General features: G+C 41.3%; 1 protein-coding gene across 9 annotated transcripts in view; it reads left to right on the forward strand.

The window, feature by feature from the left end:
* The first annotated feature begins 33 nt into the window (after window positions 1-33).
* Window positions 34-17500, forward strand: part of SYNCRIP (synaptotagmin binding cytoplasmic RNA interacting protein) — a 25826-nt gene continuing 8359 nt past the window's right edge. For 3 of the 9 annotated variants that reach the window (XM_080587320.1, XM_080587321.1, XM_080587318.1), the window contains exons 1-10: window positions 34-388; window positions 1675-1834; window positions 2721-2839; window positions 3026-3133; window positions 4763-4876; window positions 4968-5144; window positions 9850-9985; window positions 10862-11067; window positions 15942-16091; window positions 17356-17477. In XM_080587320.1, coding sequence (XP_080443446.1) covers window positions 1687-1834; window positions 2721-2839; window positions 3026-3133; window positions 4763-4876; window positions 4968-5144; window positions 9850-9985; window positions 10862-11067; window positions 15942-16091; window positions 17356-17477 — 1280 coding nt within the window. In that variant the 5' untranslated portion in view covers window positions 34-388; window positions 1675-1686. Of the gene's footprint in view, window positions 428-1192; window positions 1415-1674; window positions 1835-2720; window positions 2840-3025; window positions 3134-4762; window positions 4877-4967; window positions 5145-9849; window positions 9986-10861; window positions 11068-15941; window positions 16092-17355; window positions 17478-17500 lie in introns of those variants that run through there. The other 6 variants (XM_080587314.1, XM_080587315.1, XM_080587319.1 and 3 more) reach the window with 5 other exon arrangements.

Here is a 17500-nt window from a genome sequence, read left to right on the forward strand (position 1 = left end):
GCGAGGCGATAACCCTTGCGGAGCTGCCTGGGAGACCCCGGCTTTGGGGCTGCGCCAGCGCGCGCGGCGGCGCCTCCTCCTCCTCCTCCCCCTCCCTCCCCTCTCTCTCTCTCTCTTCCCCCCCCCCACCACCACCTCCCTTCCCCTCCCCTCCCGCCCGCCCGCCCGCCCCCCCCGCGCCGAGTGGAAGGGGCTGGGGTTGGTGCCAGCAGCGGCGTGAGCGCTCGAGCGGCCGCCATTTTACGCCAGCTCCAGCACACTGTCCGGACACGCGCCGAGGGAGCCGGAGCAGGGGGGGGGGCAGCTCCTCAGCCACGCCGAGCCGCTAAGCCCCACGCGCGCCCCGCAGCCCCCTTCGCACGGCGGTTCGACCCCCGCAGCCCCGCAGGTCGGCGGGAGGGAGCCGGGAGGGAGCGGGGAGGGAGCGGTGAGGAGCCGAGCGGCGGCGGAGGAGGGAGGGGGGGGAGCGGGAGCGGGGCCCGGGCCGCGGTGGTGGTGGTGGAGGAGGAGGAGGAGGAGGGTGAGGGTGAGGAAGGGGCGGCCGGGCGGGGCCCTGCAGCGCTGCCGTGCCGCTGGGCGGAGGGGCCGGCTGCCGTCGTGGCCGCTCCCGGTGGGCGGCCGGGGCCGGCCCGGTGGCCTCGCGCTAGGCCCGGCTGCTGCGGGGAGGAGGCGGCGGCGGGGCGGCCCCGGGCCGGGCCCGCTGCGGGACGCGTGGCCGCCGCCTCATTGTCCCGCCGGCCCCGCCGCTCCATTCATTGCCGGGGGAAGCCGAGCGGCTCCTGCACCGCGGGTCCCTCACGGCCGCGTCCCGCGGTGCCCCCCCCCCCAGCAGCCGGGAGGGGAGGCTGGCGGCGGGCCCCCGCATTGTTTCGGGGACTACGGGCTGAGGTGGGGGGGGGTCGGGAGGCGCGGCGAGCTCCCGGCCGGGTGGTGAAATCGGGCCCGGGGTGTCGCAAGCGGCCTCCCGGGGGGAATAAGGGTGAGAGGTGGGGAGCGGCTGCGGGGCTCGGGGCGTGTTGGGGGGGGGGGTGGGGGGGGGGGTTGGAGCCGCTCCTCCCGCGGGAGCGTGGCGGGGAGGGGGGGGGGGGGGGAAGTCGGTCACTGGAGGAAGTTGTAGGACATCTGAACGCGCAGAGCACGTGTTTCCATCGCGCTCATGGCGGCCGCCGCTGCCGCCGCCGCCGTGGGTGGGTGCGGGCTGCCAGGAGCGCTTTGTTCCTCTCGCTCGGCCCGGCCGGCACCGGGGAGGGGAGCCCGGGGCGGCCGGCCGGCGGCTCGGCCGTGGCGGGTGTCAGCGGCGGTATCGCGGCGGCTGCGTGCGGCAGGGCTGCTCCGCCGCCCTCCCCCGCCGCTGGCTCCTTGCTCCATTTCGAACTTGTTCGGAGCTCCGTGGTGGAGAGACGGAGGGAGCGAGGTGAGTCAGTGTCTGGCTGGGTTGTGTAAAACCTGCAGTGAAAGCCACCCCACCCCCGCTAGGCAGCGGTGTCAGGGCTTTCCTTTGTGTTAGGGCTTCTTTTGAGGAATTTGGGGGCATCTTCCGAAGCCGAAAGTGTCACGGGAGTGGTCTGCGGTCTCTATGCGAGAACAGGGCGGTCTGTTGCACGTGCTGTCACTTGAATTGTGCTACTCGAAGATGTTTGTAGCTTAATTACGATGCTTATTGCATTTGAACAGATATCTGGAAACATGGCTACTGAACATGTTAATGGGAATGGTACCGAAGAGCCCATGGATACTTCTGCTGCAGTTACCCATTCTGAGCATTTCCAGACATTGCTCGATGCTGGTTTACCACAGAAAGTTGCTGAAAAACTAGATGAAATTTACGTTGCAGGTAAGATGTAAAACTTGCAAAACCACACCTACCATGCTTTATTATATTCGTCTGTCTTTGGGCTAAAATAGCAACTTCTTGTGGTTTCCAAAGTATGGGGACTGCAGTCTTACAAAAATCTGCGGATTTTTGTCATTTAGTGCTTCGATCTGTCATAGTATTTTTCAGAGAAAAGCCTTGGGCTAGGCCCCTTGGGTTGAGGGTTGGGAAAGGGGGAAAAAATTGCATGTGACTGTAGCAACAGCTGGAATAGGCATCAGATGATTCTTAGAAGGGGCAGGTGATGTGGTCTTTGTGCATTTTTACAGTACTTCTCAGTAACTTTAAGTAACTGAAGCCTTGGTAGTCATCTTCTGATGTAAATGTTACTTCGTGATATAGTATTTGAGCTCATGGGTGCAAAAATTATTGTATGGAAATAGCATATTTAAAGCTTGATTTTTTTTTTTTTTTTGGATTATTGTGATTACTCCTCTAGTGCTGCGGTTTATAGTCTTCTCTCAAAATATATCATGGTACCATTGCTAGTCAAGCTAAGTCAGGTTTTGATAGAGCCTTCTGAATTCAGCTTCAGGATATTGAAAATAAACTTGGCCTGTGTAACATCTGGATTTCTGAGAAGTCAAATACATAAAGGTAGTAGAATCTATGATTTTGTGACTCTAAGGTAGGATATGTTACTCTAAATCTAAACTTTTTTGAAAACTTGATTTTAAAAAAGTTACATGCACTTAATGTTTAACTTAAAGGGCTAAGCAACTTCTTGAGTATTGTAACTTTAACCAGTGATTGATTTAGGGAACACTGAAATATATTAGGTGTGTTAAATATGGTTAAACAAAGATTGCTGCCCACGTGTAATTAGTAATTTTGTTCTTTTCTCTAGGGCTAGTTGCACATAGTGATCTAGATGAAAGAGCTATTGAAGCTTTAAAGGAATTTAATGAAGAAGGTGCACTGGCAGTGCTTCAACAGTTTAAAGACAGTGATCTCTCACATGTTCAGGTAACGTTAAGCAATTTAGAATGTAATTGTTGAGGGATAAACTACTAGTAGACTGGCAAGAAGTTTGCTTAAATCTCTTCAGTGATCCATACATGATACGTAAAACAGGCCCTTTATTCGTTCAAGGTAGAAATTGGTTCTGGCTTGTAATGTTCGCAGAACTGAAGATTAATGCATCTTTTGCAGAACAAAAGTGCCTTTTTATGTGGAGTCATGAAGACGTACAGGCAGAGGGAAAAACAGGGGACCAAGGTGGCAGATTCTAGCAAAGGACCAGATGAGGCAAAAATTAAGGTATGTGCCTAGGAGATACAAGGTATGAAGTCTGTCTGTGTTTTTTGCAAAGCTTTTGTGACAGAGACCTTAATTCTTATAAAACTGTGATATTCTAGTGAAGGCTATTTTAGATTATTCATCATTATTTAAGAGCTGTCATTTACATTTTCATCTTACACTGCATCTTCAAGAGAAAACTTACATCCTGTTAATTACTGGGTCTGAATGTATATTGAAAAATTAAAAAGATTGGATGGTTTGATTTATGAGCTGAGGATTGACTAGTTGAGACAGTTTTACTATTTCATAGTTTTAGGAAACTTGTCAGCATAGATCTCTGAGTTTGGAATACGTAACTTCAGCTGCTGGTTTGTTTTTTCCCTCAATTCAGGTTTAAAGCAATTCCACAACAGGGAGATAGCATGTGTGTCATAATCTGTACCCAAAATTGTTTTAAAGGATACTTTATTTCTTCATGTGAGTCTCCTGATACCAAGAAACTCCTGGGTCCAGAGTTAGACATACCACAACTTATATTAAATTCCATAATTAGCAACTTTTCCAAAGCTAAATGAAAGGAAAACCTAAGTATGCTTAGTTGATGCTTTAGAAAAGTGAGAGAATCTTTCATCTTTAACTTTTTATGTGTAAAGTGCAAAATGAATGTGTTAAAGATTACAAATAACTATGTAGCTTGCAAAACTAGAATGTCTTTGTTTTTCTCACTTTGAGGCTGGGATGTTGGTGTAATTGTAATTTTTTTTAAAAAAAGGGAAAAAACAACAAACAAGTGATACAGTTCTTGTCACCACCACATAAAACAACAGTATGTATTAAGTAACTTAAAGTAGCATGGCTTTCACAGCTGATGGCTATAGCGTTCAAAGTCACTCTGCAATTTTCCAGTTGTGAAATTAACTCCTGATTATAATTGGACTTGTTAAATGTGCTGCTCTTTTGTGCGTAGAGTCGATGTGTCTTTGTACAAAATTGTTAAGAAAAGGCTACTTTCAGAGGAGTTTCTCATTAGATATTTTGCATACATTTGTAACTGTATGCAGTGATCAGAACGAAGACCCGTTGTGCTGGGATGCTGCATGTGCCCCCAAGGAACCGAGGGGAGGATGGGGAGGGATAACAGCATAGGAGGAGGGGAGTTTGATCACAACTTCAGCGGTGGGATACCTGAAGCAGAAAGAACAGTGTTCCAGGAGTGTAAGCACTTAAACATGTGTTCTTTAACTTCACACTTATGAGTAATCTCATTAAGTGAAGGGAACTTCTGTGCATAAACGTTTGCAGGATCGGGCATGCCAAAACAAGAAGTGGCTCGGACTGCTAAGATCTTCCTAATTAAAGGGAAGCTCGCTGTTCTATTACTTGGCCTCTTTTTTGTATGAAAATGAAGGAATCGGGGAAAACTCCATGTGAACCTCCAATTTTCTAGTGTTTCTTTACCTGGCAGTTTTAATAATTGTTTTGCAAGTTTGTTGTTAAAGTGCTAGTAGTAGGCTTGTTCGCCTGTGAGAGTTTCAAAGCAGCACAGTTTAAGGTGAATTATGAGCATGTCTGTTGTCTGTGAATGAAGAACGTCCAAATTAGCTGAATTTGCATATGATTTTAAAATTTTAAATTTCTTACTTGAAGGCACTCTTGGAAAGAACCGGCTACACTCTTGATGTGACTACTGGACAGAGAAAGTATGGTGGACCTCCTCCAGAGTCTGTATATTCAGGACAGCAACCCTCCGTTGGTACAGAGGTATGGAGAAGATGTTTGTGTAGATTTATTGCTTATATATTAAAAAAAAAAAATACACCTAATGAATAAAAATACTCTGTGCCTCTTGCAGATATTTGTGGGCAAGATTCCAAGAGACTTGTTTGAAGATGAACTTGTTCCATTATTTGAGAAAGCTGGCCCTATATGGGATCTCCGCTTAATGATGGATCCATTAACTGGTCTAAATAGAGGATATGCTTTTGTCACTTTTTGTACTAAAGAGGCAGCTCAGGAGGCTGTTAAACTGGTAAGTCTTCTTATATCTTTCTTTTTTTTTTTTTTTAAGAACACACTGTGGATTATAAGCAGTTGTCCTGATCCTAATGTCTGAATGCTTAAAATTAAACTGTGTCATTTTTAGATGACTTTACGAATGTCCACCAGGCATTTTTAAATATTTTTTACATAATTCTGTGTATAAATCTTTGGGCGTGTTAGGGGCAGGAAATAAAGTAGGTGCACTGCTGTTTGGTCCGGTTAGGTGAATCTTAACAAAAGTTGTCGTAGCAGTAGTGACTTCTGAGCTGTCTGCATTTGGATGAGTTTTAGAAGTGTTTGTTGAGATGCTGTGTTACAAAGGAGTTGGTCAGGTTTTATGATTTTGATTTGCTTGTGCACCAGCAGGGGGCACCATACTGGGAAAATGCATCTGAAGTCACAGAATTTCATAAGATACTTCAGATAATAAGTAATCATTTTTGACTTGCAAGGTCTGTTTTGTCTGTGTTAACTATCTGGAAAATGACAGAAAAGCTACCGGTTAAAAACTTCCTCTGTTTTAAGACAGAGGTGTGAAATGGTCTGATATAAAGAATGGGAAACTCTTAATAAGCTTTCCGGGTTTTATGTCCCCAGTCGTTGCCCTGCTCTATTGTTTTTCTAGTTACATGAAACTTGAATTCTTTGAGCTAGTTAGTGCTGCATTGGTGTGTCTGAGATCAGAATGCATGGTGTGATCCTAAGAGCGCTAACCATATTCATTCTGAGGCATACTGATACTGTGCTAATATGGCAGGGTTCAAACCTCTCCTCTGTATTAAGGGGCATCTTAGGTCATTAAGGTACCTTGCTAACCCACTTGGTTGAGATGAATCAGGCTGAAGATAGAAATGCCTCTCAAACAGTATTGAAAAATCTTCTTTAAAAAAAAAAAGTACAAAAAGTTCTGGTATCTTCTGTTTAGCTTTTTAAACAAGCATGTCTGGTGTGTTCCTGTGTGCAATCCAAATACACTTACGATAACTGTTTGCATATACCTCTTTGTACTTTGTCAGCTTAGCTATTTATATTTTGTGTAAACTCATGAGTTATTCACATGACTTACCTAAAGAGTGAAACAAATTTAAATATATTATCAGAAGCGTCTATTAAATGAAAAGGAATTTTTCTTCAGTTAGCGCTATTTTGCTTAAATGCAGTGTGCTCCTGAGGGGGCCTGAAAAGTCATTCAGATTGTGTTTCCATAAAAGTTAGAGCTCAGGTCCTGGCCTCAGTCTTCTACTGAATGATACGAGGGAAGGAAAGGAGGTACTTAAAGTCCCTTTATATTTGATCTTTGATATGCAGGAAAAAATAAGGTGTGTTTCTCTGCTAGATAGCCACAGAGTGTAGATACTTGAAAAGTGTTAGGGTTGGTACGGCAGATTTTCAGCCTTCATGCTAACCTTTGAAGGCAGGATTAGTTCTAAACTGGATACTGTGGCGTTTGTCAGCTTTTGCATGGTCCTGGTCCCAGCTGGCTTGGGTCGTCTGGTGTGTTAGAAGTTGCCCAAGGTGCCTGAGTGATTTGTAGGGTTACTGGCAAAATACGGCTTTGTGGCTTAGTTGAAAATGGTGGGTGTATGTCTTGTTTTTTTTAACACATGCATGGGAGAGGTTGCTGAAAGACCTCTGAGAAACACTAAACTCTTGGTCCTAGTTATTTTAACGTTCTAGTATTTTAACAGGCAGTATTCTTTCTGATACTACTTCTGATATGTAGACAGCTTGTTTCAGGGATTTCTGGGTGTCATGGAACTGGGGGTTCTCTTTTTATTTCTCATCCTCTTCCCAGAGGCTTTTTTTCCCCATTCGTGATTCTGAAATATACCAAAAATGAGAATAAAAATCTCTGCATTGCTTTAGTTTTCTGACTAATAGACAGCTATGAGGTTTTGTCAATACTCAAACAGCAGAAAATACACTGACCTGTATTCAGGCTATTGCAATTGGTGTAAGGTATTCTGCATGTGATTCACTTCTGTATGGCTGTGCTATCAGCCACAGTCTTTATAACATCTTCATATAAAACTGAACCAATATTTTAGATAAACTTAACATTGACTTATTCTATTCGTTGACCGGAAGAAACCTTGCACTTAAAAGGTTGAAGGCATGATTTTGTTTATGCATAGCTCCAGCAGCTTGTAAAGGGAGATCCCTAAATTTTGTTTGAAATACCTTTGCTGCTGTGCTTGAGACAAAAATGGAACAATGCTGTGGCTTGATCCTGAGAAGACTCTCAGATATGAACAGTAGTTAAGTTAATCCACTTGTACGCTTAATCCAGTGTACAGGTGTCAATCACCCAGCCAGTTAAGTAGAAGCAGCATCTCAAGTGCTGTTCACACAAGTACCAGCTGTTGGAAGTTAGGTCTGACTTTTTTCAGGTGTTTTTTCGCCTGTCCGCATGCTTGCATTTCCCTTCTGTTTACACTCTTTCAGCTATGAATTATAATTCCAGTTGTGTGTTTATGTGCACACTCAATTCCTACTGTTTCGTATGAAGCTGTTAGATAACAATTTTGGAAAGGATTTCTGAGTGATTAGGGTTACTGCAGCGCTGCACAGAATTAAGTATTTGTGGGCCAAGCTTATAGGAGAAGGTATAGTGCATGCTACTATATACAGTTCTAAGCATTTTTGACTAGAGCAAGTGTAAATTTGATCAAAGTGCAGGTACAGGTGCAAATATCCCTATTAAGCAGTTTGCCAGCTCTGTACAGTAGTGCAGCTTGTTTGCTGCTGGAACCAAACTGCAGGTGAAAGTGGATGAAATGACAAAACAGACTTTACCTGTTAGTGAATCAGTTCTTGAGGAACTTAGCAAAAAAAAACAAAAAACCTTTTCTGGTATCTAGGGGGTGCTAATGTCTCTGCTGACTTCAGGCATTGCTTCAGTGGTGACGAGGGAAAAGTGTTTTGCTGACCTTGCTAATTTGGTAGCCTGACTGGTTTGGTACTTCATCCAAGTTAAGATTTGGGCCCATTGATATCTAATCTAAGTTTGCAGCTGCTTTGCAAATTATTTGCCCCAAAACCACCAATTGTATATTTAGAAGCACCTAACTCTAGACTGTTTCATCTGTGGTAGGATTAACATATGATGGAAAGTAGTAAAGTATGATAGTATGGAGAAAAAGAAACTAATATCAGCATGGAATAGCAATGTTAGAGTACTTATTTTCCTTTGAAGTTATGAAAAGTTTTTGTTATGAGGTGTGAGAGAGCTTCTTTTTTGGATTAAATATGAAGTTAGACTTTGGTCTTAGATTTTAATAAGAGCAGTCAGATAATAATACCTTCTCTTATCTTACATACTTCAGTTGAAGAAGAATCAGTTTGTCTTGTATCCAGACCTATAAGCTGCTAGCTTTTTTGTAAACCTGTTTCTTTAAAGGATTGGTTTTTTCCAGCAAGTATAATCTTCTCTTTGTTAATGCATATAAGTCTTTGTCAGTGTTCATAAATATATATGTAGTCTTTCCTGTGTGGTTTTATTTCAGACTTTAAAATCAACTCTTCCTCTGCTACACAGTCAACAGATAGGGAGATGCCTTTTACTGTATTGTGCTATGCTTTGCGACATAACTAGTTGGAGAGATGCCACTCAAGATCCTTTTCACATGTGCAGTTTTTTTAGCTCACTTCTTGTACAATTGCATAGCTTTGAAAGTCTTCAGTGATGTAGTTTTTGTTTGTAATAGCTAAATATAAATACATCTTTACCCTGGTTTTTAGTGCCCTAAGCAAGAAGGGGGTGTGGGAGAACTTGCTTATGTGGGAAGTTTACCACCAGACACAAAATCACTCACAGAATAAATAGCTAGATTAAATTTTGAAAAGCTATCCTACTACTTGTCAATAAAATGTTGACCACAAAATACATTTTCCTAGCTAAAGAATTGCCTGTTGCAGGGCTCGCAGTGCAGAAAAAAGTGGTTGATGTACCAACAGTTGACCTCCCAGCTGCTTATTTGGATGATACATGTCTGTCTGCATCTCAATGAAGGGCATTTTTTTGTCAGCAGATGTCTACAGTAATAGTTTTTTTTCCCCTTGAACTGTTGATGTGTTCAGAGTGTTTTCTAAACAGTCTGTTTTGGGACCGGAGTATGAACAAAGTCTTAAGATTTCAAAGCAATAGAAGTCTTTTTGCTGTTTACTTTATCTGTGTAATCTACATGCTTTGGAAAGAATTCGGCAATTGCTCTTGTATGCTTTGTGGAGAAGACCTGATCATGGCTTTCCCTTGTGAACTATAGAGCTTTGGAAGGGAATCTGACTTCAATTGTAACACCTGTCTTCTATTAGACACACGATACAATTTAAGAATTCACAGATGCAATCTGTAGAGGAACCTGAGTTTTGTTTTGTGCTGTTGTGAAGGGGGAGTAGCCTTGACCTTGTTGGTTTGGACATATTAACCTTTTGTGGTTCTACATGAAGAAGTCTAAAGGTATATGTATTAAGACTAAGGCTTGAACAAGAAAGGAAGGGAAGTTGTTGGTTGATGCTGTGGAGATAGCTTAGAGAGCATGGGTATAATGCAAAATAATTGAGTACATATCATAAGAACGTGTTAATTGCCAAAGAATTTAATACATGTTTGCAGAAGCAAAAGATTTGGTATTGCTGCTGTTGGACGGGAGTGAAAGTTATGTGTGACTGATGATTGTCTGTTTTTCTTTCAGTACAACAATCATGAAATTCGTTCTGGAAAACACATTGGTGTATGCATCTCTGTTGCCAATAATAGGCTTTTTGTTGGTTCTATTCCTAAGAGTAAAACCAAGGAGCAAATTGTTGAAGAATTCAGCAAAGTAACAGGTAACTGAGTAACTGTTTCATACAGCTAGAGGATGGCAAACGTGATCAGTGATGAAGTATTTTTACCATCTTTTGGCTTATGGTTGAATGAAAATGAATTCAAACTGAGATGACTTAGCATTTGTCCCGATTTTTATTTATTAAAAAAAAAATCTTACTGTGCTGAGGGCTGAAATATTTGTAATTAAACAAGGTGTGCAGTTCCAAGTTTTACTGAGAAAATGTGTGTATTGTTTAAAAAAGCCATTCAAACAGATGGTTTAATTATGTCAGTACTAATTGATGTTCTAAAGCTTTTCAAGACAAAACTGAAGCAGGTTGGGAAACTTAACCAGTTCTGTGCTTCAGAGTTCTTACTGATAAGGATCTCTTTCTGTTAACAGCATATAAACTTGCTAAGGTAACGTTTTACAGCTTCCTGTGTTACTGAATGATACACTTTAGGTTCCTTGGAGCAACACTGAAACTCTTAGATGTCTTGAAATCATGCAAGTTTAACCTTTTGTTCTTTGGACATCCGTGGAAAAAACAGATGCTGATAAGTATTGTGACTTAGGGGGGTTGAGAAGAAAAGTGACAAAGCACAACTTTTGGTTGCACTCTCTGTTCAGGGAGATGGAAGGTATTCTTCTATAACTTTTAAGCTTTCTTCACTTAACAAAAGGGATCCTAAGCTGGGATAGTCCAATGTCTCTTGGAGAATGTGGGCTTTGAAAGTAGGGAAGTTTTAATAAGTACGTAGTCTGAAAAGACTAGCATGTAGTGCTTTTTTGGATCTGCTAATCAGATGCATACTTCTCGGAAAGGTAATCCTTACTTTATAATACAACCTTGTGGATTAAAGCCATAACAAAGGAATATTTTGCTTATTTTCAGAGGGCCTTACAGATGTCATATTGTATCATCAGCCCGATGACAAGAAAAAGAACCGGGGTTTCTGTTTCCTTGAATATGAAGATCACAAGACTGCTGCTCAGGCCAGACGTAGGTTAATGAGTGGCAAGGTGAAAGTCTGGGGAAATGTTGTTACAGTTGAATGGGCTGACCCTATAGAAGACCCAGATCCCGAAGTCATGGCAAAGGTAATAAAGCTATAAGGGAAGCATAATATACGTAAAGTGCCTTGTTCCAGAGTAGGTACTTCCTGATATGAGCATAAGTTTAAATAGCATCTTTCAGCCCTCTTGAAAAAAGTGTTGTAAGTGAGATGATAAAAATAAGAATGCACTCTAGAATTGATGTGAATTCAAAAAAACTATTGGCAGATGTTATCTTGTGCTCCCAAGGGTGAATGATATGTATGCTGGTGTAGCTGATTTCTGATCTGGAAGTGGTGGTGGCGACTCCCCAAATTAAAATGACTTTGTAGTTTAGTATATCGTGGCACAGAAATCCAGAAATGATCGGAGAACAAGCCTTAATGATTTTTAACTCTGGAACTACATGTTTGTCACTTCAGAAGTAGAATGTTACAGTAACACACACAACTTTTTAAAGCTATCCTGTAGAAGTTACTTTTGAGTAGTTAAGCAATTACTTTGTATTTGGAACTTTGTCTTTATTTTTGACTCGGGTGGGGTGTTAATCTTTTAAAATATTGAGACAAAATATTGGTAGTATTTTGGAGTTTGAGTATTTCAGTTAAGCTAAGGTCTGAACTTGAACATCTTGAAGTACGTTATAGCACTTCATTTTGCTGTAGAAATATTACCTCTTTATTTCCCCATCAGATAATGCCCAGACCTATCTTTTTCAATTGTGTTGTGTAGCTGAGTTGTTTCATGGAAGCTCCTAGCTAGTCTATATCCTTATAACCTTCTCTTTACTTGCTTTTTGCCTTTGCTTTTACTCTTATTTGAGACATATCACTTGCTGGAGTCCTACTTTGATGGACCTAGTAGAATAGTGTGGCTGGGATCTCCTCTTTGGTGAGCTATAAGGGAAAAGGGTTGGGGCAGTGGCTCATTTTTAGGAAAAAAAAAAAAAAAGCCTACTAAAAGAAGAAAGCCTGCTTTTATAACATGCCTATCACAGAAGCTCTTGGACTACCCTGTTTGCAGACTTCACTTTCTTGCTCTGTATCACACATGATCAACAGCAGGGAAGAGTCTTGCAGGTAAAATTTGTCAGAGGTGACATTTCCTATATGTGGCTGTCTATCTGATCAGTTTCTTGGCTCAAGAGACGTCCTACTCCAACAAACTGTTGAATTAGCACAAACTTCTGCTGACATGACCACATAGATAAGCAAGGTGTGATAGGGGATATGATGAGGTAGGTGTCTTTCTGAAGTAAGTTTATAAATGTCGGAATGAAAGGCTAAAGAAATTAGTGTTTTGCCCCACTTAATACTCATTTTTTGAACGTTAAGGTTTTAATGCCTCACATTTTTTTGTATTTAAAGCGGGAAATGTTATATTTTATTGCTATTTGCCAAATATAGGCAGTTGATGCAAAAGGGAATGGAAATGTGAATGACCATGCTGAAAAAGAGTGCATAGTTTGTGGGTGTAGGCAGAAACTGAGGCAAGTGTTGGTGTCTGACCTTTCTAGCTTGCTGCATCCCTTAGTTTATTCTTACAACAAGGGAAAGGTTCTGTTCCAGTCTGTCTTGCCCACTTCAAGTACGTTTACAGAAAGCCTGATCACATTCGGCCCCGCTGGAGGTGTTAGGTTTGCTTTCTGGAGTTTACTGCTGTGTTATGTTTAAGAGCAGCTGAGCTACTTGTCACAGTCACACAGATCTCCCGGATGTGAGCTGCAGTTTGGCTGTCTGCTCCTGAGTACTGACGTTCGGGAGCAAAGGGAGAGCGCTTGGCCCTGGTCTCACACTCCTTTGGTAGAAGGCTCTGGGGGAAACACTGAGTAAGAGTAGGAGGTTGCTTTCATCACAATAATCATCTGATCTGCAGTGTGCTCATCTAGATTACTAGAAAAGAAACTCCATAAGAGCAAAGCATGGGGAAGACGGATTCACCTCGGTAGCTCGAGGGTGAACAACGTTGTTCTAAATACCTGGCAAAAAAGCATGCCATTTCGTCAGTGTATTGACACCTACTAATTTACAATTCTAAAGTGTTTTCTCAAGCCTTTTTTTCCTTTCTCCTCTAGACTTTTGTTTAAATGTTGCGGAGAGTGCTACATGGATGTATACTTAATAAATATTGAAGCACTTGAAATTTAAAGGGGGTGTTACCTTAAACATGAAGTATCTTCAGCATGAGGAGGAGGAAAGCTAGTTTTTGAAGCTACAGACGTATGTGATAGAGGAGTTCAGTACTTGTTCTGACAGATCAGTGTATGCATATAATTGGTGAAGTAATTGATTTTTGGTCCAAACTTTTTTCTACCTTCTAGTAGTTGTGTTGATAGTTTAATTTCTCCTAAGCAGCATTTTGATGCCTCTTATGTTTTAAATTATTTCTGTAATGTGGCTGAGGCTACAGAGCATGTGCTAGATTGGCAGGTTAAGCAGCTAAATAAAGTCTTGTGCTCATGGCTGCCTGGTAGATTACAGGAGAGGAGACAGGGATACTAACCCTTGGAGAACATACTAACAAAGTTTGAAGTGTTTGTACTGTAGGTAAAAGGAGGAAAAGGAACAGATCCCAGTAGTTTTGGGGGTAGTCCAGTCTTCAGCAGTTTTGCAAGCAGGTCCTGCCTTTATGACAAAGTGCTGCTGTGCACTTGCACTTAGGATAGTGGGGTATATTGCTTGTTCTAGATGTGTATTCCTGGTTACAACCTACAAGCCTTAATCAAGAGGACTTTTTTAGTCTCTTCACCTTAAATGAAATAAAAATAGTTCCTTTTTTCACCCTATGCTTTAATTTGCCTATTAGTTTTGACATCTTCCTTGATTGGTTGAGCTACGCTTTTGGTCTGTAACATGACCAAAGGTATCATTGAGGTATTAGAGATTAATGAATTTGTCTGTGTGGGAGAAAATTTAAAGTAATTTCTTATTAAAAAATAATGTCCTGCTAGTACTAAAATAATCATCTTGTACTAAAGAAAAAAGTACTTTTTGAGGTTTTTAATCATATCTGACACTAAATATGTCAGTCATTGTGGACTTACTGGTGAAGGCTTCTTAGGGTTGGTTCCTCATGAGATTCAAGTTTTCATCCTTTCCTAAAGTATAAGAATAAGGAACATTTGTTTGCAACTTACCAGTTTTAAAAACAAGTGGTTACACAACAAAACTTCTGTGATTCTTTTAAACGAAATAAAGTAAGGTAAAGATAGCGATTAGAATGGTTTGCTAAAAATGGTTCTTGGAAGGCACACAGTTCGCCTGTACTATCAAGGCATATAGGAGAAGCTTAACACAGGGTAGGAGAAAGCTTTCCTTCTGGAGCTGGCTGTGACTTTTTTTATCCCCTGAGAATCAGCAAAAATAGCTATTGCCAAAGGCTAGAGTTGATTCTCTGGATCAGATTTATAGTCTTGTAGTATCTTTCTTTTTTTTTTTTCCCAAACTCTGTGTCCCATCCTAGTTCTGCAATCAAGTGAGACAAAGATTTATGGAAGTCTTGCCTGTTTGTTTGTAACTTAATTACACAGTAATTGTGTCTTATACAACAGGTGTTGGGGTTTACTGGATTCCTGTGCTTTGTAGGAGCAGAGATTATAGCTCTGCTTCAGGGAATTGAAGCATGCTTTCTGTGGTCCTTTGGTACCCCGTGTTACTTGTGTTGACCTTTGGGACTGGGAATGGGAAGTCAAATGCTGCCATGTAGCATGTTCGCTTGCTTTTTGTCATCAGCTAGTTAGAAGCCACTAACAGTGGAGGGGGTGTGGAAAGATGTTGCAGGCATTTGTGGCCGATTGGCAGCTGCATTGTAGGAAAGTAAGACTATAATGTCAGCGCGTGGTGGCAGCGTATTGAAGGGGCTCCCCCAACACGTAAGAGAGGCTTATAAATTGCCAGAGCTCATGGGTGATGTCATGCAAAAAAGATAATGTCCAGACATTCAGTGTAACCTCAATGTGGGGGCAAGGACAAGTCTTTGAATGCTACCAGCCCACTAACATACGTGATTCGCTGGTGTCCAGTACATGCCGTCTGGTGTATTTAGTATCAGTCTTTGTCAGATGGCATTGTTTTCTTTCATCTTAAAATAGTTTGTGGTTGGTTCAACTTTGCATTGATGATGTAGTCGCTGTCAGGCAGTTAACGAGATGTACCTAAACCCTTAAGATAACTAGCCTTTCTGATCTTAAAAGCTGCCTAGCACTCTTCATGTAGCTTACAAGCCATATTGCGTGCTTCAGAGGGGGAGGGAATAGGTTTTCAGTTAATTTGAGGTAGCTGTTACTCAAAGAAAGGACTCAGTTTGACTTGTGAGAAAGTCTAAGGGTGACCTGGCAATGTCAACCTTCGTATCCTTTTCTGTATTTCTTCCCTCTTGTAACTGTGGATTCAGGTCACTGAGTGCTCCTCAGGCAAGCGCAGTCCTGCTGTTAGGTATTTGGTGTAGCTGTAGCAGGGAAGCCACAAGTTAAGCAGCTTGAGAGCTGCAGCGCTGTCACCTCTGACCTAGATATTACAGTGATGACTGTTCTGCAAAACCTGTCTAAACAATGGAATGTTTTGATAAGTTAATTATTTTGTGTGTAACCAGTCTCAGTTGCCTTCTTTCAAATTTGAAAGCGTTCCTGAGTTGAAAATTACTGCTGCTAGGATTTTTTCAAACGTTAACAGAAACTGTATTGACTTTCAGGATACTAGTGCTATGTAATCGTGTTTGAAAATTGATCTGATATTTTTAGCAGCCAGGGATGTTTGCAGCCAACTTGTGCTATATGAATATATATATGTATATATGAGCGTATATATTTACATAACTGCGTATATAAAATGTACTTAAAATATAATATTTTCAGTGCTGCCGATAGTAATGACTTGCAAAACTTTTTGTCTAAATATTGTTTTTAATTCTTTTTTTTCTAGGTAAAAGTTCTGTTTGTACGCAATCTTGCCAATACTGTAACAGAGGAGATACTAGAAAAGGCCTTCAGTCAATTTGGAAAGCTAGAGCGAGTGAAGAAGCTAAAAGACTATGCTTTCATCCATTTTGATGAACGGGATGGTGCTGTAAAGGTAAGTGCAGAGGGCTGTACCCTTGTGTGTGTGCGCACATGTGACTAAGTATAACGTTTTGAAGCTGTATACTTCTAACTTCAGAAAAAATCTGTCTGGAGGAACGTTAAAATGCTTCTGATGCCTTTGTCCTCTCTGGGTATCTCCTAAGAAAATGCATTTGCTAATTTGAAAAACTAGATCTTAGATGCACCTATCCTAAGTAGTTCTTCTGATGAATATCTAAGATAGTCATACCTGTTATCAGTTGAAATTGAAGTGCCAGATGTTGAGTGACTCTTCTCATCAAGTTAGCAATAGACTCTAGTGCAGTTTCTCTAGGACAGGTGATAAAAATTTAGGTAATCTTTTTATTTTCTAGGAACAGAATGACTTCCTTTTTATGGTGTGGAATAATCACCTTTTCTTTTCATGAGAGGTGTGGGACAGCTGAGGAATTGTCTTCCCTGGATTTTGTTAGCCTGGTCTTGCTGGATTTTCTCTGGTCATCTGTTGTTAGGAAGGGAAAGTGCACTTCCTCTCCTGTCTACAGTGTGTCTATTTTTATGTCCCGTGGGAGGATACAGCAGGATACAAGGGGATTCAGCTTTTCTTGTTCATCCAGATGCCTTGAAGCAGATGCTTACGAAGATGATGGAAAGAATCTTCTCACAGGATACGTATCCTGTCGAGGCTCAGCTATGTAGAGTCCCTAGAAGTGGTAGAATCTTTAGGATTCCTCTGCTTAAAATTAACTTGTAGCAATTACTGTGACCCATGGGAACATGCGCATGTGTTGGTGTGTTTTTTGTGTTTTTTTTAAGTGAGAATGACACACGTACTCTTTCTGGGGGGGTTTCTGGCTTAAAAAAGAAGTTACTACATGTAAAACAAAGGCATAAAAACATCTGCTGATCTGTAGTTTTAGTACCATTTGCATTTATGCTAACAGTAGACATTTACTGCAAATATTTTTTTACTGTCCTTTCAGAAGTTAATTCTGTCCCTTCATTAACTGAAACAGCTTACAAAGATTGAAGCCTATTTAGAATTTTTAGTGGAAGACTTTTAAGCTTATCCATGCCATCCTGGGTTTGAGAACTAAGTTAAGAGGAAATGCATAACTTTCTGGAACCCATAATATTGTGCTGTCTAATTTTTTTAGATTTATATTGTTGCTTTAGCTATGGATAACATTTAAAAATGCATATTCTAAAGGATAGAGTAAACTTAATAACTTCAGATATGCTTAGAAGTATATTTAAAGTCTGGTTAATTCCTTCAGGCAATGGAAGAAATGAATGGCAAAGATTTAGAGGGAGAAAACATTGAAATTGTTTTTGCTAAGCCACCAGATCAAAAAAGGAAAGAACGGAAAGCTCAGAGACAAGCGGCTAAAAATCAGATGTAAGTGTAAATGCATGCACATA

This window comes from Anser brachyrhynchus, assembly GCF_964034855.1.
Source record: "Anser brachyrhynchus genome assembly, chromosome: 3".
NCBI classification, from domain to species: Eukaryota; Metazoa; Chordata; class Aves; order Anseriformes; family Anatidae; genus Anser; species Anser brachyrhynchus.